Raw genomic sequence first — 20954 nt, 5'->3', positions numbered from 1 at the left:
CGAACTAAGAAGAACCTTTAATATGATCTTACTGTATGCTCTGTGAGGTGAACGTGTTAATCTCTGGCACTTGGCTTTGAGACAGTAATCAAAATACTGAATGTTCTGATAAAAGGTGTTTTTTTCATTCAGTAGCTCAATTAATTTAGCTATCAGATGCTCTTACTGTAATAAGCCCATCCATGCATCGTTGCACTCGCCCCGTTAGCCTGCTATCGATTTCTAAATTAAACTTGCTTCCATCATACACAAGCCAGGTCATCACCAGAAGCTAACCTGCATGGACTTATTTCTTGTGGACTTCAAAACTGATGCAGGCAGCAGAAAGTCATGAAAGCTACCTGGTTACAAGAGAAACAAAATGTAGAACTAAGCATTCTCTTTCAGTGACCCACAGTTTGATTAACTTAGTTCTGAAACTGCATCCAACCCAACCATTCTGGAGAGAGCTGAAAACCTCAAATTCCACTTCTATTAACCAATATTGTTCATCTTTCCTCCTGGTTCCCTCACCTACATACCACCTTTCTACACTCTACTCTTCCCTCCAAGTGGCAAGCATTCAGTCTTAAATTTCTCAGATTCTGATAAATGTGTTTTACTTACAAAATATGTAGGCTAAGTCATTTTATTTTATAAATACATTTATAAATAACCGACAGCACAATGAATGTAACTAGGAGTTAATCAATGCATAATGCTATAGAAAACATAATATATTCCCAAACCTCTTTTTGAGAAGGATAAGTAGGAAGACATTAGAGCACCTGGCAGACAGAGTCTTCATCTCATTTAAAACAGGAGGAAAAAACAATCAGTCACAAGCAGAGCCTCGTTTTCACATGTTGGTGAAATGTCACCAGCCAGCAATTTTAGGAAACATGCATCGACAGTGATGGCTGCTTAGTACTGCTTGCTAAAATCGTTTGCTCATCTACTTGAAGATTTAGGACCAAAGATGCCCAAATGACCATTCTTTTACTTCTACAGCAAGGTATTTAAAGATCCGATGGTACATTTCACACTAAAGATTCTGGTGCTTACCCTCCAGTCCTGGGGGCTGAGAGCTATGACCCCCTGATTCCGCTCTCTATAATCCTGATTGGCTTCCTTCTCTTCGTCTTGTTTCAAAGGTTCTGTTTGAAGTAGCAAAAACAAATTAGGAAAGCCGAAAATGTGATATAAAACACTAAATAAAAAACATACTATAATCTTCATGCTCAAACTAACTGTTCCTTTCCTCTTACATCACAGACCGACATCAGAGACCCACATAACATGATCCTACCATATTAGCTATAAGCCACCAAGATAGACACCCCTTCAAACGGACACTACAATCACCAAATCACACAGTAATAGATCAAAAACTAGATGGTTCTTCCCTCTAATACGGCATTGAGACACCAAATATAATGAGGAAAACTAAGACAGACTGGTGACTTCCTCCAAAACACTACAAGGCTTCAGACAATAGCATGTCATAAACCAAGGAAGGATCGTTCAGGCTGTACCCTTCCTAATCTAATACCCATGAAACTAGATACAGCCCTACCATTTCGCGATACTCTCCGCATAACTTAACACAACAGCCAATTACACAGTCACTTACAGTTATCTACCCAATTTCAAGATCAAACCACTTGATCCTTTCTCTTTCCCAACGTCAACAATCAGGGGAAATTTGTGTCTTCAAACCAGCAAACCTTTCTTGTATACCCAACTCACGAAGTCACTCCATTCTATATACAGCAGAGCATTTTGGACAATTTCTCAAATGAAAACTGAGCCCAACTCAGCCCTATACACCTGCAAACGTGAAACTACAAAGGTAGAATACTTTCTGGGAGACTTCACTATAGAATATTTAGATATAGTTAACCAAACATGCCCCAACACTCTCCATCCAGAAACCATGAATCATGTCTGTTCAACAAAGGCCTTCCTTGGCTAACAACAAGAGAGCATACATGAAAGCTGTACAAGATATACTGAAATATAGCATTACACAAAGATTCTAGACCTGAAAGCGGAAGGGTTGAGAATAAACAGGGAGTATATTTAGAATGATGGAGGATTCTTCTCTATAAAGTAGACTGAATAAGGATCAAAGTTACATGGATAAAACCTTTTGTGAGTAAGAGAGGTGCCTGATAATTGACCATGTCAGAGAGCACTGGAAAGAAAGCAAGAAGCAGTGTGTGGCACCTTTGATTAAACAGTAAGGTAATTTACTGTGCGCTCAAACAAACATTTTCGGTAGTCACAGATGTACTAGGTCACCCAACAGGGTCAAGATGAGGCACTTAAATTCACCAGAGCCTAAAGGAATATTTTCAGTACCATCCTGGGATACTGATAAATGGCAGTCTGTCTAGCTTTGGGATGTCCCCAGTTACTTGCACCCTAGCAAGATTAAAGATAACCACATCTTTGGGTCTGCTTTGAAGGTACAGCTGTTGCCAGACCTTATGTGATCAACAGAAAAAGAGCTTTAAGATGCTCTTCTGTGAGAGTGGCTTAGCTCTTCCCACAAAATGGTTTCATGAGGACATTTGATTAGACAGGAGTTGTGTGATACCACTGAAAAAAGTGTTTTTGCATTCCCACTGACTCTTGAGGGACTTCCCTCACCCAAGATGGCTACCACAAATCAAATTGAAATATAATGAACAGCAGCGTGAGAGAAGGACTTTGTCTCCACCCACATGTTGGGTCACGAAGTAAAGCATTTTATTAAGTGAATTTGCACACGGTTGCCAAAAAACAAGACTGCTTGCTGCACTCCTACAGGGTCTTGTGGGGTTTCCCCACTCATAAGATAGCCACCACTTTCAAAAGCAGTGTGAGAGGGGTTTTGGTACAACTTGTATGTTGGTTACAATGAGTACAGCATTGATTGGGCAAATGTTTTGTGCTGTTATTGAAAAACAATGATCATTGACTCCTGCTGGCTCTTGGGTGGGGGATCGTAGGGTTTCCACTAACCCATGATAGGGCCTATGTTCAAATGTAATGATGTGGTGTGCACAGAAGGAAACCCACAATGCCACAGCAACTCAAACAGGCCAGAGGTAGTCCTTCCTTTACACCTATGCCACATCTGAACCATTTACTTAATATGTTTTTACGTTTATGCCCTGTATGCTGGGCAGGAGGGGATGGTGGAACGGGATTCTGGGGAGAAGGTTACCATTTGTTCCTTCCCACTGGTGCTGCAGAAGCTAATCAACATTCGATGCAGGATTTACTAGAGAGAAACAAGTACTTTGTAGCTCTGTCCACTTCCAAGGTCCCTCTTGCTCTTCCGCAGTCCTCTGCTACCCCACTTTTGAATGGCCATCAGACTCCAGTTTTGCTGGCCCTACTCTCTCTTGCTGTCCCTTCCACCTACGGGTGCGTAGCAAACTCCCTCATCCTGCCCCAGTTATCCAGGTCCTCTCTGGATGCCACCGCCGCCGCCGCCACCTCTTCCTCCGCCGCCGCCACCTGTTCTCCCTTCCCCACTTCTGGGTACACACAGGACTCTAGTTATGCTGACTGGTTGTCCCCCATCCTATCCTGCCGTCACCCACTCCTTCTCTAGGACATCCTTCACCAACTCTGGGTGCCTCACAGCCTCCAGTTATGTTGCAGTGTTGTTGTTGCGTTCTGCTGTTTCTCCATGGTACTCAATGACATCACCCTTTTATACGTCTTCAAATCTGGGGGACTCCTATTGTGCTGTCAATGAGTGTGCGAGTCAGTGAGCGCTAAGTGCCTTTGTGCCTTTGAGAGTCTGTGCCCGTCTGTGTCCGGGGAGGTGTCCGTTTATATGATTATAGCGCAAATTATGCCTGTGTTAGTGCATGGTGCGTTGTGTACCTTTATGAGTGCAGGTTGAAGAGGTCTACATGACAGTTACTTGTGTGAGTGTAGGGTGGGTGAGCAATATGACTGCGTGAGTAGAGTAAACAGTGTGCCTGTATGAGTATAGGTTAGGCGGTGTACCTATGTGATTTCAGAGTGAGGGGAATTATTTGCACAGTTGCAAGGTAAAGAGAGTGTCCTTATGTCTGCAGAGAAAGAGGGGTGTCTGTTCGAGTGCCAGGGAGCAGTGTGTCCATGTCCTTGCACGATATGCCTATGTGAGAGCAAGGCGCGGGTCATCTCTGTCTGTGTGCAGGGTGAGAGGTGTCTATGTTTAAGTGCAGAGTGTAGTACATTAATGTAGACCTATTGCTATTGCCAATGGATCAATGACTAAGCTTCCAAAAAGTCAAACAATCTAGTTCCTAAAAGTGAACATGTTTCTGAGAAGAATCCTAAACTTAACCTTGGGCGCCCAACACAATTATCAACGCTTCTTGCACATGGTACATGAACTACAATCCAAAATATTACATTTAAGACATATACATGGTAGCTTTACCAAACTAATTTAGTTACAAAAAACAATTCAATGATTGAAATGACATACAAGCAAAACATTTAATGCAGGAATTGATAGACATTCAAAAAACTATTTTTTTTGCGTTTAAATCGGTCTTTAGAAGTATTAAAAAAAAAAAAAAAAAGCCAAAGTATTGTTCTTTAAAAAAAAAAACAGCTTTGAGGCGGAAGTGCATATGTAATTTTTTTGTTTACTCCAAGAGCAGGCAATGCCCACAGTCCTATAGGGAAAAGCTCTTCAACGTCACGGTTTCTTTTGAGGAAATGTTTTCTGTATGAAACACGTGTAGCAAGCGCACATTTTTCACAATAGTCCTCTGCAAACCAATGTCAATATGTTCCAACAGGTTCTCCAAACAGCAGTCCTCAGTGTTTCTCCAAAGTTTTATGTTCCTTAGTTATCAGGCCAGGGGTATAAGTAGGAAAACGGATTTTCCTCAATTCGTCCTAAATCAAAGCACAAATGCAATTTTTGGTCGAGCACAGTAGCGCACAAGCGCTGCTTTTCTGATGGTGGGCCTTTAACCACACCCACCTCACGCTAATGACTTTCACTCGTTCAACGGCTTGCCTTTCAAAAATCCTTTGATGACATTAGTAAATGCTTTACGTTTGTCTCGCCTTGGGGCGGTTTGGTTACCGCGTTGAACATCAACCCTGTTACATGGATAATTGCACTTCTGCCGATATGTTCGACTTCAAGCAAACCTATTTTCCCTTTTGTATCTCTCCTTCGCGCTCATGGTGGCCATGGCGCTTTGAATGACCTCGCTTATGTCAACTGTTTTACTTTTCATTTTCAATTTATGTGGCAAGAAAAGTCAGGAATTTACAACACTAACAGCTCTAATTCGAGCAAACGCGAGACCCATTGCATTACAAATGCTTGTTTACAGTTAGCTCTGATTGGAAAGTGTTTTGCAATAGCTTTTGGAGGGTTATCTCATCTGTGATTGGCAAATCTCCTTGACAAATCCAGCTAAAGTCCCCACATAGTCTTCATCAATCTCTTTTGCCCTTTTACCTATTTCATGTCTTTCTTACCAAAAGGTGTCCCAAAGAACTGTCTGCTGCAGAAATCCACTACAATACCTCAAAGATGAGGCTTAAGTGCCGCAAAACCAGTCTGAGGTTGCTTCTGTTCGAATTTGGAGGGCACTTCGACCAGCAGTTCGAGCTGGAACGTACCAAACATGACCAAGACTAATTTGCATATGGATGGTCTCAGTCCAGAGTGCCAAAGTGAGCACAAGACAACGGACTGGAATGTGTTAACTGAGATAAAAAATAATTTAAGAATTCCTCACTTTGATGTTTGCTGCACTAGAAATCAAAAATGGCAGATCTGGGCCTCACTGAAAATTCTCTTCCTCACTGTCCAAACTCCAGGCAAAATCCAACTCACTCCAGTACCAGAAGATGAAAGAAACATCCCGGCCTTTGAACAACAAATGTGCTCCTACAACTCCCGGTGATTGGCTCGCCTTTGTCTGTGAGACACAAAGGGCAAGTGCTATGACATGAGGGAATTCCTTGAGCAGCCAGGAGTCACTTAAATTCCTAAGGAAAAAAGTGTTTTTGATTATGAAGTTAGATCTTTGGGTTATCAACTGCAGCATAGAGTGTCACCAGTACATGTAGTTAGCATATAGACAAAAATGTACAACTTTATAAAAGCAACTTTTGCGACATTGAAGAAAAGCCAATTTTTCAATCGACCAATAACTACAGTTCACAATAATGCATAAACGGGTTCTGCGCATTGTGTAAATTTTCAAACATTCTGCCTCACTGTAGCCTGATTGGTAACAATGTCCTTAAACTTGTTACCAGGGCACATGGCCTAAAAAACAGAAGTGGGAGGGGGACTAACCAAGTTAGGCAGTATACAAGTGACATCACTGTGCATGTCATCACAGCGTGACAATACAACCCATGACCTCACAGGAACTAACATCACAAGAAGTGACAACACATTTTACACTTCACATATGTTTTGCAGGTCTATCATAAGTACATTTGATTGTGCCAAAAAAGTGACGAAACCACAACACAATATATATATATATATATATATATATATATATATATATATAATATATATATATATATATGGAAAATGTCACTTACCCAGTGTACATCTGTTCGTGGCATGAGACGCTGCAGATTCACATGCTGTGCATTATCCTGCCATCTAGTGTTGGGCTCGGAGTGTTACAAGTTGTTTTTCTTCGAAGAAGTCTTTTCGAGTCACGAGATCGAGGGACTCCTCCCCTTTCGGCTCCATTGCGCATGGGCGTCGACTCCATCTTAGATTGTTTTCCCCAGCAGAGGGTGAGGTAGGAGTTGTGTATATAGTAATAGTGCCCCTGCAATTGAGTAAGTATGTATGTACATAATGTGTTTAAAAGTGATATATATTTACAAATTTACAAATGTACAAGTTTATTTTTTATCAACTTATAATGGCTACAGGCTCCCGGGGAGGTGGGAGGGCGCATGTGAATCTGCAGCGTCTCATGCCACGAACAGATGTACACTGGGTAAGTGACATTTTCCGTTCGATGGCATGTGCAGCTGCAGATACACATGCTGTGCATAGACTAGTAGGCAGTTATCTCCCCAAAAGCGGTGGTTTAGCCTGTAGGAGTTGAAGTTGTTTGAAATAATGTCCCTAATACAGCCTGTCCTACTGTGGCCTGTTGTGTTGTTAACACATCCACACAGTAATGTTTTGTGAATGTATGAAGCGTAGACCATGTGGCTGCCTTACAGATTTCTGTCATGGGTATATTTCCTAGAAAGGCCATTGTGGCGCCTTTCTTTCTAGTGGAGTGTGCCTTTGATGTAATAGGCAGGTCTCTCTTTGCTTTTAAATAGCAGGTTTGAATACACTTAACTATCCATCTGGCAATGCCTTGTTTGGATATTGGATTTCCTGCATGAGGTTTTTGAAAAGCTACAAACAATTGTTTTGTTTTGCGAAATTGTTTGGTTCTATCAATGTAGTACATTAGTGCCCTTTTGATGTCTAATGTATGTAATACTCTTTCAGCTACAGAGTCTGGTTGTGGAAAAAATACTGGGAGTTCCACAGTTTGATTTAAGTGGAACGGTGATATAACTTTTGGTAAAAATTTAGGATTTGTGCGTAGAACCACTTTCTGTTTGTGTATTTGTATAAAGGGTTCCTGTATGGTAAATGCTTGTATTTCACTTACTCTTCTAAGAGATGTGATAGCTGTTAGGAAAGCCTCTTTCCATGTTAAGTATTGCATCCCACAAGAGTGCGTGGGTTCAAATGGTGGACCCATGAGTCGTGTCAATACAATATTGAGATTCCATGAAGGAACTGGTGTTGTTCTTGGGGGAATGATTCTTTTTAGACTCTCCATAAATGCTTTTATGACTGGGATTCTAAAGAGTGGTGTTGAATGTGTAATTTGCAGATATGCAGAAATTGCTGTGAGATATATTTTAATGGATGAAAAAGCTAGCTTAGATTTTTGTAAGTGTAATAAGTAGCTTACAATGTTTTTTGTTGACGCATGCAGTGGTTGAATTTGATTATTCTGACAGTAATAAACAAATCTTTTCCATTTATTTGCGCATCAATGTCTTGTAGTAGGTTTCCTAGCTTGTTTAATGACCTCCATACATTCTTGTGTAAGGTCTAGATGTCCAAATTCTAAGACTTCAGGAGCCTGATTGCTAAATTGAGCGATGCTGGATTCGGGTGTCTGATCTGTTGTTTGTGTTGAGTTAACAGATCTGGTCTGTTTGGTAGTTTGATATGAGGTACCACTGACAGGTCTAGTAGTGTTGTGTACCATGGTTGGCGAGCCCAAGTTGGTGCTACTAGTATTAGTTTGAGTTTGTTTTGACTCAATTTGTTTACTAGATACGGAAGGAGTGGGAGAGGGGAAAAAGCGTAAGCAAATATCTCTGACCAACTCATCCATAACGCATTGCCCTTGGAGTGAGGGTGTGGGTACCTGGATGCGAAGTTTAGGCATTTTGCGTTTTCTTTTGTTGCGAATAGGTCTATTTGCAGTGTTCCCCAGTTTTGAAAGTAGGTTTGCAGTATCTGGGGATGAAGTTCCCATTCGTGTATCTGTTGGTGATCTCGACTGAGATTGTCGGCCAACTGGTTTTGAATTCCTGGGATGTATTGTGCTATTAGCAGAATGTGATTGTGAGTCGCCCAATGCCAAATCTTCTGTGCTAGGAGACACAGCTGTGATGGGTGTGTCCCTCCCTGTTTGTTTATGTAATACATTGTTGTCATGTTGTCTGTTTTGACAAGAATGTGTTTGTGGGCTATTAACGGTTGAAATGCTTTCAATGCTAGAAACACTGCTAGTAGTTCTAGTTGATTTATATGAAGTTGTCTTTGTTGAGTGTCCCATTGTCCCTGGATGCTGTGTTGGTTGAGGTGTCCCCACCCTACCATGGAAGCATCTGTTGTGATCACGTATTGAGGCACTGGGTCCTGGAAAGGCCGTCCTTGGTTTAAATTGATAGGATTCCACCATTGAAGCGAGGAGTGTGTTTGGCGGTCTATCAACACTAGATCTTGAAGTTGACCCTGTGATTGTGTCCATTGTGTCGCTAGACACTGTTGTAAGGGCCGCATGTGTAACCTTGCATTTGGGACAATGGCTATGCATGAAGACATCATGCCTACAAGTTTCATCACAAACCTTACTTGATACTGTTGATTTGGGTGCATGCTTTGTACTATGTTTTGGAATGCTTGTACCCTTTGTGGACTTGGAGTGGCAATCCCTTTTTCTGTGTTGATTGTTGCTCCTAAGTATTGTTGTATTTGACACGGTTGTAAGTGTGATTTTAGGTAGTTTATTGAGAACCCTAGCTTGTGAAGGGTTTCTATGACGTATTTTGTGTGTTGAAGACACAGTTTCCGAGTGTTGGTTTTTATTAACCAATCATCTAGGTACGGGAATACGTGTATGTGCTGTCTTCTGATATGTGCAGCTACTACTGCAAGGCATTTTGTAAATACCCTTTGTGCTGTTGTTATCCCGAATGGTAACACTTTTAATTGGTAGTGTACTGCTTGGATTACAAACCTTAAGTATTTCCTGTGGGAAGGATGTATGGGTATATGGAAGTAAGCATCCTTGAGGTCTAATGTTGACATGTAGTCTTGTTGTTTGAGCAAGGGAATCACGTCTTGAAGTGTCACCATGTGGAAGTGATCTGATTTGATGTAAAGGTTTAGTGTTCTGAGATCTAAGATGGGTCTCAGTGTTTTGTCCTTTTTTGGTATTAGAAAATACAGGGAATAAACACCTGTTCCTTTCGGATGGTTGGGCACTAGTTCTATTGCCTCTTTTTGTAATAACGCTTGGACTTCTAGTTGTAATAGATCCAAGTGCTGTTTGGACATGTTGTGTGCTTTTGGAGGCACATTTGGTGCTAATTGTAGGAATTCTATGCAATAACCATGTTGGATAATGGCTTGGACCCACGAGTCTGTAGTTTTGTCTTCCCAATTTTTGTAATAATTTGTGAGTCTCCCCCCCACTGGTGTTATGTGTTGGGGATTTGTGACATTGGAGTCACTGTTTAGTTTGTGGGGTTTTTGGGCTTTGGAATTTCCCTTTTGTTTTAGGAAACTGTCCACCCCTATATTGACTACGAAAACCTCCTCTTTGGTATTGGTCCTGGTATGTGGGTCTGGTCTGTGAGGTTGAAGGTTCTGTGCTTTGGGCTCGAAACCCCCCTCTAAAGTGTGGCTTCCTAAAGGTGCCTCTGCTCTGTGGGGAGTAAAGCGCACCCATGGCTTTGGCCGTGTCTGTGTCTTTCTTTAGCTTTTCTATAGCTGTATCCACCTCCGGCCCAAACAACTGTTGTCCATTAAAAGGCATATTAAGCACAGCCTGCTGGATCTCTGGCTTAAATCCGGAGGTGCGTAGCCATGAGTGTCTCCGAATAGTGACCGCCGTGTTCACTGTTCTGGCGGCTGTGTCCGCTGCGTCCATAGCCAATCGTATCTGGTTGTTGGAGATACTATGGCCCTCCTCCACCACTTGTTGTGCACGCTTTTGAAACTCTTTGGGAAGATGTTTAATGAAATGCTGCATTTCGTCCCAATGAGCCCTGTCATATCTTGCCAATAAAGCTTGGGAATTGGCAATACGCCATTGATTGGCTGCAACCCTGTTTCCTACTGCATCAAACTTTCGATTTTCTTTGTCGGGTGGTGGTGCATCCCCAGAAGTCTGTGAGTTTGCCCTTTTCCGGGCTGCCCCTACTACCACCGAGTCAGGTGTTATTTGCATGATGTATACAGGGTCCGTAGGGGGAGGTTTGTACTTCTTCTCCACCCTAGGTGTGATGGCTCTGCCTTTGACGGGGTCTTAAAACACCCGTTTCGCGTGTTTTAACATGCCTGGTAACATAGGCAGACTCTGGTATTGGCTATGTGTTGATGACAGGGTATTGAATAAAAAGTCATCCTCTATAGGTTCTGCATGCAGTGCTACATTGTGAAAAGTAGCTGCTCTGGACACCACCTGCATGTAAGCAGTACTGTCTTCTGGTGGTGATGGTCTTGCCGGGTAGCAATCCGGACTATTGTCAGATACTGGTGCATCATATAGATCCCATGCATCTGGGTCATCCTGGCTCATCCCTGTGTGCGTTGGTGATTGCATCATTGGGGGTGTTGCAATTGGTGACAGTTGTGGTGAGTTTTGTGGCGATGGCTGTGGCGAAAAACGTGGTGGAGTTTTTTCTTTAGCCACTTTTGCTTTTGGCTGTTTTTCTGTTTCTTGGAAAGCGAGTTTCCGTTTCATTTTAATTGGGGGAAGAGTTCTTATTTTCCCTGTGTCCTTCTGAATATGGAGCCTTCTTTGTGTATAGTCTGGCTCTCAAATCTCTAATTCTTGTCCAAATTTATGGCCTTGTAGTTGTGGTGAAAGGCATTGTTCTTCTGAATAGGAGCTCTGTTTCAGCTCCGAGGCTGGATGTTTCAGCACCGGAACCTTTTCCGCAATCTTTTTCGGCTCCGAAGCCACCTTTTTCTGTTTCGGGGTGCCGAGTTTGGTCGGAGCCAGTATATCGGTGCAGAGTATACTCTGTGCCGGTATCTCGACCGGAGTCAGATGTCTTTGACACGTGTGTGCACTTTTTCGGTGCCGATGGTTGGTCACCGTGCTTACGGGTTAAGCCATGGCCTGCCGGCGGTGGCGTCCCCTGGGCTTTCATTATCTTTGTGTGAGTTTTGGCCGGGCAGTTTTACTCACGGTTTGTTGCATCGCCCGGCTGCTCACTTTCGGCCTCGTCCGAGTCCGAATCAAGAATCGAGAAAGTCTCCTCTTCTTCGACGTCGTGGTGTCCTGCCGGCGTCGATGCCATTTGAAGCCTTCGAGCTCTCCGGTCCCGTAGCGTCTTCTTCGACCGAAATGCCAAACATGTCTCGCAGGTATCCTCTTTGTGTTTGGGGGACAAACACAAATTGCAGACCAAATGCTGGTCTGTATAAGGATACTTATTGTGGCATTCGGGGCAGAAGCGGAATGGGGTCCGTTCCATGAGCCTTAAAGACGTACGCAGTCGAGCCGACCAGGCCCCGCCGGAGAGTGGAAGCCCCGAAGGGCTACCGGAGCTCTTCTTTTCTTTGGTGTCGATCTGCTATTACTAACCCGATACCGAAAGCAAACAATACCGTCAAATTTTCCGTGATTTAACTAACTTTCCGAACCGAAACACGGAGCGAAGAGGAAAACGTCCGAACCCGATGGCGGAAAGAAAACAATCTAAGATTGAGTCGACGCCCATGCGCAATGGAGCCGAAAGGGGAGGAGTCCCTCGATCTCGTGACTCGAAAAGACTTCTTCGAAGAAAAACAACTTGTAAAACTCCGAGCCCAACACTAGATGGCAGGATAATGCACAGCATGTGTATCTGCAGCTACACATGCCATCAAACATATATGTTACATATATTTTAAACTCTGCCACAAAGAAGTTGGCAACAAGGAAAAACATAGCACAAAACCCATTCTGCAAACTTGGCTGCAAAGTCTACATTTTAAAACATCTCAAGGGGTTAAGGCAACTGCTGCGTAGATCTTTGTGTGCCTAGTAAATCCCAGGTAACAATAACAATAGTAAGATAACATTGGAGGGTAAAGCATTTGCTGGAGAGACGCGTGTTCTCTTTCATCGCAGTTTTGAATCAAAGCAGCTTAGAGGGTTAAATGTGTCTCCTGCAAAGCACATCATGCAGATGACAGATTTTTTTTTTAATGTAGCTGGGGAAGTGAGTTACCGCTTTTAACACAGAGATCCTTTTTTTTTTTTACTCGCGGTTCATAAATTATAATCCCTTTGATATAGCACAGTGAGCTATGAAGGACGTGACTCCTACATAAACCTTGTAACCCTCATTGTCTTATGTAACACTTTCTGTACATTGGTTTACACGTTTATAGGATTTAGTGTCAATGTATTTCATGTATGTGTGATGTAAAGTGCTTTGACACCCTGCACTTGGATGAGTAGCACTGTGAAAGAAATAAAGCAAAATAGTGGTACTTAAATTGTTAATTGTGTAAAGACTGGAACAGACCAACACATCTGACACTGTGCACGAGGATTGATCAACACAAAAAGCAAGCTCCTCAAGTACTTGTGAAGTGATAACAACAATCTGTGTGCCTGTTTCCCTTTTCATCCATGAGGGAGGCTCAGATAGCTCCCAGTCAGGATAGTGACACAAAAGGAGGCCCAGAGGCCCCTCATACTTGGCCTCTGTTATGGGCCCAGCTGGAGTTTGAAATAGGAAAGACTCCAATCCACCTGCCTGTCACAGCTTGAAACGAAACAGACGTGCAGGTGTCTAAGAATTACATCGAGAGAAGTTCTGCATATTTCAACGCCGTCCACCCTGTGAAAATAGTGGGTGAACGCTGTGTACCCCCGACTTGTGTCCTGCATATTATCCTTTTTTTGTTTCAAGCGGGGGCAGCAGTTACATTTTAGATTTAAGCATTATAAATCTGAGCCTAACTTTCAAAAGGCTCTACAAAAGCTAATTTACTATACCAAATATGGAACTTTGGAAAAAAACTTTTTCACATTTTACCCCCAGCACTCCGGCCTAGTGTGCAGTGTTTCATGATTGCTTCTCAGCTCATACTGGAGGTTTTGCTCCCAGCACGAAGGGCAAAATGTTTTGTTGCATGCTCACACTTGAAATTTGAGGTTTAAGCAGTTTGCGCTGTGAGGGCACATGACAAAATATCAAACATGCCAATTAAACACACAAAATTGTTTCCAGGGCTTTCGGTCATACCCCAAAGATAAACTGAACACATGTGGAGAGGGAAAGAAAGACTAATTACATTTTTCCTGCAGCTAAAAAAAAATTAAATTAAAACAAATAAGTAGTAGGTAGGCAAGCACCCATGCTCTGGAACTAAATATCAGAAAACACCTCTAACCTTCAGAAAAAAAGCTATTCGAACTCAACTTTCCAACGTGTCCCTAAGTTCTCATAGTTCTTTTGGAATCTGTACTGCGGTTACCCAATGCTCTGGTCTTTTATGGATCTATAATATTCTATGTAAAGTGGCCTGGTGTACCACAGTCTGCTAGTGCCGCATTATGTAAATACCATAAACACACAAATAGCACCACTCAAAATCTATGGACACCAAAGCATCTGTCCATTCCTGCTCACTGAGCAGAAAGCCTCAATGTCTCTAGCGTGCTGATATCAGGCCTTGTACTGACTGGCCACCATCAAAAATGCATTACAAAGAAAATCCCAAACCTATTCTCTACCAGTAAAAAAATCCACCAACTGGTTCACCATAAAAATGGTAAACATAGACCAAAGTACAATGCTAAAGACCAGTTCGATTTTTGTTACCACTGAGTCTTACATTTGCAGAATTACAGGAGTATTCTACAGTCTAATAGTGCTACGCACAGCTGATTTAGAAATGTCCTAACTAACATGCAATAGGTTTGAACAACAACTGCAAATCCTTCCTCTGGATGGAATGCACCTTGTAGTCTAAGTGATGACATCTCAGTTTTAAGGTGCCACAATAATAATGTTGCAAGATAGACCGAACATCCCAAGCAGATGCCAAGCCCATCGTCGTCTCTGGATTCCTTGAAGATGAGATGGGAGCAACGTAAATTGATACATTTTGAAGATCCAGAATCTATGCCACACTTTCTATTTGCAACTCACGCTTGAGCATTGGCACCATTTCTGATAATCCCCCAAGCTTGTCTCATCCCATGTCACACACAAACTTGACTCGTTTGTATTTCACATTATGCATAAGCACAATTAACAAGATTATCCATATATTAGGGTTTTGTTAACCACCCTTTTATTGCAATTGGGGATCCGTATTGTTTTTGGTCCAGGCCGGCATGGAATATGGTTACATTCGCTCTTTGTGTTCTTTTGTGTTCTTAGGGTTTCCAGCACTCCACCTCATTACAGCACGGGAGAGCAGTGCACAAGAGCTAGGCTTTGGATGTACCAGTTTACCGGCCCCTATCTGTGACCAGAATACAGTCCCCCACCCAGATGACATCTCTTAGGGCCAATTTTTAAACAGACCAATCATGGACAAGATGAAAGCTTCCTGTCGTGTTTGATGCATAGGTCGTGAGTACAGCTCTTTACTTCTCCTGTGAGTGACCTTCTAATTACACATACCTTCCAGCGTTCATGTTGTGATCCTCCTTACCTACTCTAATCTGGAGGTCTCTATGAAATGCTATCATTTGTCCACCCCTCTGAGTCTCAGCTGTTGCACAGTACTGCATTAGATGTGGTTTGCTTTTCTAAAGTTCCTACCTAAATACTGGTGCTAAAAAAAAAAAAAAGAAACAAAACTTAAGAGAAGCCTAAAACCAAACAAAACACACCCACAACATTGTTGATAGTGAACTCTTGCATAATAAAACAAACAAACCCAGGAAATTTCAGAATATTCTTTGAATTTTATAGAGAACATTTGATGGCGTCTTGGGTGTTGCTCATGAATCCTCCTCCACCTCAGACTCATTCCAAGTGGAACAAATAATATTACATGTATCTTATTATTCAGGTGCTTGGCAACACTTTAGCAGTCTCCCACAAACGGTAAACTGCAAGTAGACTGTATAAAACAGAAGGATGGAGCAATACAGGTTAGCCTCGGTATTGGAACGGAGGCTCGGCCAGTGGCTGTAGTGTAAAGGACGGCCTGTTGATTAGAGATCCCCTTGCGTAATATGGTGCCCTCCTCTCAGAGGCCAAGCCCCCCTGAGGAAGACGATCCAGTAAACAGGGCACCCTGATGTGGTACTGGAAAGGAAGGTACAACTGGGGTCTCAATGCCAACAGACGGGGCTGAGGAAAAGGCACTCTGCACTACGATTCAATGTGGTTCTTGGGAGAGAGGGGTTTCAAAATAAACATAGTTGACATAAGACTTGAAGAGCAGGTCAACTGAACATACATGCTCCAAGCAGCAGGGTTGCTATCCGCCCTAGTACAAAGGCCTCATATCTGCAACTGTAAGGAAAAGTAACTGGCTAACTAAGCTGCTTATGCACTCGACATGTCACTAGCATTTGTCAAGACACTGCAACACCTTCAGAAATACATACCGGGACTGACTCTACAAGCCCTACTAGTCCTTTATGTGTGAGAGTAACCTCATCCAGACTTGGCAGCGTAGCAGATAAACATGTGCACAACTCTGTTTTAGTACTAGTAGAGCGACGCCCGACAAGAGACGGACTCTACCTCAGCACACTGGCTTTGCACAGGAACTGGAATGTCAGGAATGCTCCCGCTCTTCAGCGGCCAACATTCAGTTCTTGCAATGAAGGTCTATGTATTGATCAAATTAAACTAGAAATCTTTCACGGTTCTTAAAGGAGCTCGGTAACGTCTGTGTTTGTTCAACCGAAGCAAACGGCACACATTTCGTTATGCTGTCTCGTAAAGAAAAACAGTTAATCTCCGAAAAGTTAAGCGAAAAAGAGCACTTGGAATGTCAATTACATGGCTTTTTAAAACGTTTTCGGAAAGTCCAACCAACTCACAAGGGTTCAGAACAGGCAGCAGCCGCAGTACCCCTCGGAGCTGAGGACACCGTGAGCAGGACTCACTAACCGCACTGGAGCAGATGGAAGGCCATGGACAGGGAGACACCCCTGCTCGCAGCTGCCGGACCTTGTCAGGAAGGAAGCTGTCGGAGCGCTCTGTAGTCTGGGATGCCTCAGGCAGGCGCCGTGCAGGTGTAATGTACACTTGATACCATCAGCAAGTCAGACTCTGAAGTATTGGGAAGGGAGAAGCTTGCAAAATGGCACCTCCAGGCAGCCGCAGGAAAGACTAAGGGCAGAAATAACTGCAAGGAACCACAGCCAATGGGTCAGAGCTGCAAATGGAGATTAAAGAGCAACCCAAGAAAAGGAGACACGGAGCCAGAGTTCCAGAGGGAGGGAACTGCCCACTCCTATCAAGACGTTCAGAGGAAAGGCAGCAGCGCTATAGGGAGGCAGCGACTCCAAAGGCTACAACGAGCAAGATGGAAGAGGAGGTGCAGGAAGGGGACGTAGGCAGTGCTTAATTAGTGCCAGTGATTGCAGGTGGGGTAAACCAGCACTTATTTTTGGGGACCCCGCACCTACTTTTGCTGATTAGATGTGGACACAGAAAGAGAGAAAAACACAATTGTAGGAAAACAGAAGGAAGAGAATGATGGAGAACACTGACAAAGGTAGAAAAGCGGAAAGAAAAGAGACCAGCAAGAGTGAAATAATGGGGCATGGAGTGCATGGTGTTGAAAGAAAAAGGCATGCGATGGAGGCAAGACTAGCAGCTTTGGGATTAAGCAATCCCAGCACTCATCAGTGCTGGCTGCGGATCACTGAGGAAAAAATAGAGCACTGGCACTTATTATTTTACAAATTAACCACTGGACTCTGTATGAAGAGACACACCCCGGAGTGCTGTACGGAGGGGAGCCACTGGAAAGGGATGTGAGGTTTTGCAGGGAAAGACACTGGAGTTCTGCATGGGCGGGAGCTACTGGAAGGAGTCTGAGTCAAGGGCTCAGCAAGAATGTAGGTCTGGTCATGGGGCAAATGCAGAAGCTAAATGAGAGGCGTGGTAAGGTGCTGGAAGGTAGGTACTTCAAAAAGAGAGCTGCTGACCTTGAGCAGACAGTAGGGTGAACAGAAGATTACAAGCAAGCTATGCCAGGAGCAACCAGGATGCATCATCCTGATTACAGGGTCTATGATGCTTTAAGGATTCCTGCCATACTTGGGCCAGAGCATACTTTCTGACGTGATACCCACCCAGTTCAATTAGCAGCCTGGGATCCTACAAGCGGCAACTCTATGCAATTGAGGGCAGAGATGTCTATCCTAGGAACGTAATTAATCAGTTCCAAGCCAAGCAAACCGCTTGAAACACATACTACAAATGCTTAAATAACACTCCGAAATAAGCGCAAAACATGGAAAAGCATGTCAATCTCACTGCGACACCAATAATTCTAACTATGCAGTGAAAACTCCGTACATCAGGAGTGGCAGTCACCATTAATCAATGGCTGGTGGAGAGAGAGATCTAAGATCCTTAGATCCTCGGCTAAGGAGGAGGAGTAGTTCAATGCTCTTTTGGAGAACCTAGCGCGAACTCTATATGACAACTAAAGACAGACCTAAAAAGAACATTAGACAGTAAAACCTTAAGAAAGAGTGTGATAGTCCCTTCAGACTCCAGTTATGTATACGACATGTAATGCGATAGTTTGTGTAAATGAAACTCTTGTAACCAAGTTCCCAATCAGACCACATAAAGGTGACAAATTAGACTGCGCAAAACGGCATCTGTACACGTGTTCTCTGACAGAGTCTTCTAGATAGACAATCCTGTCCATGAGAGGATGAACCATGTGCCAACGTCTGTTAATCACAGCACCCAAACCGGAGAACACCCAAATCAATGAACCAGGCCAACTATGATGCTGCCAGGCAAAAACAATGAAAGGGACTTTCGATTGCACTTAAGTTACATCATTTGTAAAAGAAATGCCTTTAGCTTCCGCAATGCAGGCATCAGTTAGTAACACATTAATCTTAAGTGCTTGTTCCGGTCATTTAATTCCCTCCCATCCAATCATTATATACCACACAGAATAGAGGCTTGTCTTACCTATAACGGGGAGTTTGTCTTGGTCAAGTTTGATCCTTGCTAGGCCATCCTAAAAACAACAGTAAATTAGTTAACAGCAAAAGTGAAAAATCAATTTAGCTAAAAATAAATAAATTAAAAAAAAAAAACTATATTTAAAGTCAGGTCAGAATGCAGAAAAAAAGTGTTATTTCGAGAGAAACTAAGGATGAGCAAATCAGGGAAAAAATAGTTAAACATATGACGATCTGAATATGAAGCTACAAAGCATTCCTTGTGAGACCGGTCATCTGCTCAGCTTTCCACATGTAGCTGAAAGAAGGTGACATATATCTGAAAACTTGTCATGAAACAAATACACGTACTGAGAAGAGGATACACAAAGTGAACCTTATAGTCGAAAGTTCCATGTCCCAAGAATTAACAAAACCTGGGTTTACAAACCTTGAATTTAATATTTATTTAACATCAGTCTTAAGAGGAACCAATGAGGATCAAGTAATACAGTAGCTTGCTTTATTTGCTAATCCAGAGTGACACAAAAAAAGACCTAAATCTTAAACTATCATAAAGGAGTTAAATAGATCTACATTGCTACTAGGCATTGCTACTAGGTACGCCGGACCGCCCTATTAGGAGTTTTCTGCTGGGCCAGCGGACGGCCAAGCAGAAAACTCACCACAACACTGACGTCAGCTCATGATCGTGCCGGCGACAATGTTGTGGTGCATCGGGTGCGAGAGCACCCATCACGCATTTCACTGCCCGTAATTCGGGCAGTGAAAAGCACTACGGGCTGTCCATTGGGGCCCCTACACTGCCCATGCCTAGTGCATGAGCAGTGCAGGGGCCCCATGTGCCCCCCTTCCGCCAGTCTTTGCATAGCAGTGAGACGGTCATGCAAAGGCTGGCGGAAAGGGGACTCGAGACTGCGACTGCCCAGACCGCCATGCGGCAAACTGATGGTGCCGGAGGATGGACCGTGTCCTATCTGCCATGGTCCTAATAGGGTGGTCGGCACGCCCTGTCTGCGGCTGTCTGACCACCATTGCAAGTGTGGCAGTCTTGAGACCGCCACACTTGTATTGAGGGCTTTAGCCTGCGCAATACAGTGCAAGCCCATTCCAACCCAAGTGCTAAACTTTTGACAATTATCTTTAGACACTGTTATTCTAGCAGGGCTCATATGTTTGGTACTTTCAAAAAACCCTATGAGCCCAGAGCACTGAAACAGTTGCCATTCCATTGTCTGAGCACACAGCAAGCAATGCATTCTCACCCGTATAAGAAAAGACACATGAAAGATGTTCTCCACGGTACGAGGAAACGACTCCGGATCAATCACAAAATCAAAGAAGGAGATTGGCGTGTCAGCTAGGGAGGGGAAAATAGAAAGTGAAATGTTTAAACTGCCTGGAATTTATTATACACTGACATTAATGCATTGATTTTATAGTAAATTGTCAAAGTTGCACCCCGGCTGTTAAAGGGCTCTATAGGGACACACATTTTAAGTGTTTCTGGCAACTGCATCCAATTGGAGCTAGGTAGGTGAGATTTGTTATAAGATACTCTGAAAGTGAATTATCATCAAGGATATGTTGTACAGGACTTGGAATGCACCAAGAGGATGCGCCAGGGATGAAGAGGAATACAAGTGAGAGATAAATGGGATATCTAGACCTGGTTAAAAAAAAAACGATTCTACAACTCAAGCAGTTGTTTGCTCCTCTCCCCAAAATAGATTTACTCAAAGAGTCAGTACAAAGAGCAAGATCTGAATGACTACTTTTTGCTGAAAACCAAAGTTGCAAAAATATTAAAGAAATAGATGCTGTTAGCGGACTGAAAGTAAAACAGAGTAGGTCATGGTGCCTCTGTGCCAATTTTCAGTGTCAAATATTTGTGTCTGTTCTCTTTTTATATTTCGTATGTGGAAAAATGTACTAGTAAGTGAATGATAGTAGTAATGGAGGTTAGAGCGCGGGAGCTGACATGCCAGCACGTAGCAATTTGAGTGGAGTATCACATATATGTATGAAGTTAATCACTCTACTTGAGTATCTGCTAAAAACTATCCATGATCAATTTTAGGTTTTCTAACGAACTAAGTATGTATGCATGCTGCACATTAATAGGTTACATGTTATAAGCTAACTAGATAATACTCCTACATCTGAAACAACTGTGTGCAGGCTTAATGTTCTTATGGTCCCAGACAAGGACTTACAGGGAGTGAGTGAGTGAGTGAGTGAGTGAGTGAGTGAGTGAGAGAGAGAGAGAGAGAGAGAGAGAGAGAGAGAGAGAGAGAGAGAGAACGAGAG

General features: G+C 43.0%; 1 protein-coding gene across 1 annotated transcript in view; it reads right to left on the bottom strand.

Moving 5' to 3' along the window:
* Positions 1-20954, bottom strand: part of NSMCE4A (NSE4 homolog A, SMC5-SMC6 complex component) — a 115080-nt gene that overhangs the window by 20930 nt on the left and 73196 nt on the right. The window contains exons 7-9 of the mRNA XM_069239193.1: positions 19910-20004; positions 18652-18700; positions 1045-1136 (exon numbers count right to left, since the gene is read on the bottom strand). Coding sequence (XP_069095294.1) covers positions 1045-1136; positions 18652-18700; positions 19910-20004 — 236 coding nt within the window. The remainder of the gene's footprint in view (positions 1-1044; positions 1137-18651; positions 18701-19909; positions 20005-20954) is intronic.

Source organism: Pleurodeles waltl, chromosome 6 (assembly GCF_031143425.1).
Source record: "Pleurodeles waltl isolate 20211129_DDA chromosome 6, aPleWal1.hap1.20221129, whole genome shotgun sequence".
Taxonomy (NCBI): domain Eukaryota; kingdom Metazoa; phylum Chordata; class Amphibia; order Caudata; family Salamandridae; genus Pleurodeles; species Pleurodeles waltl.
The sequence above is the reverse complement of the archived record's forward strand: the minus strand, read 5'-3'. Positions and strand labels throughout refer to the sequence as shown.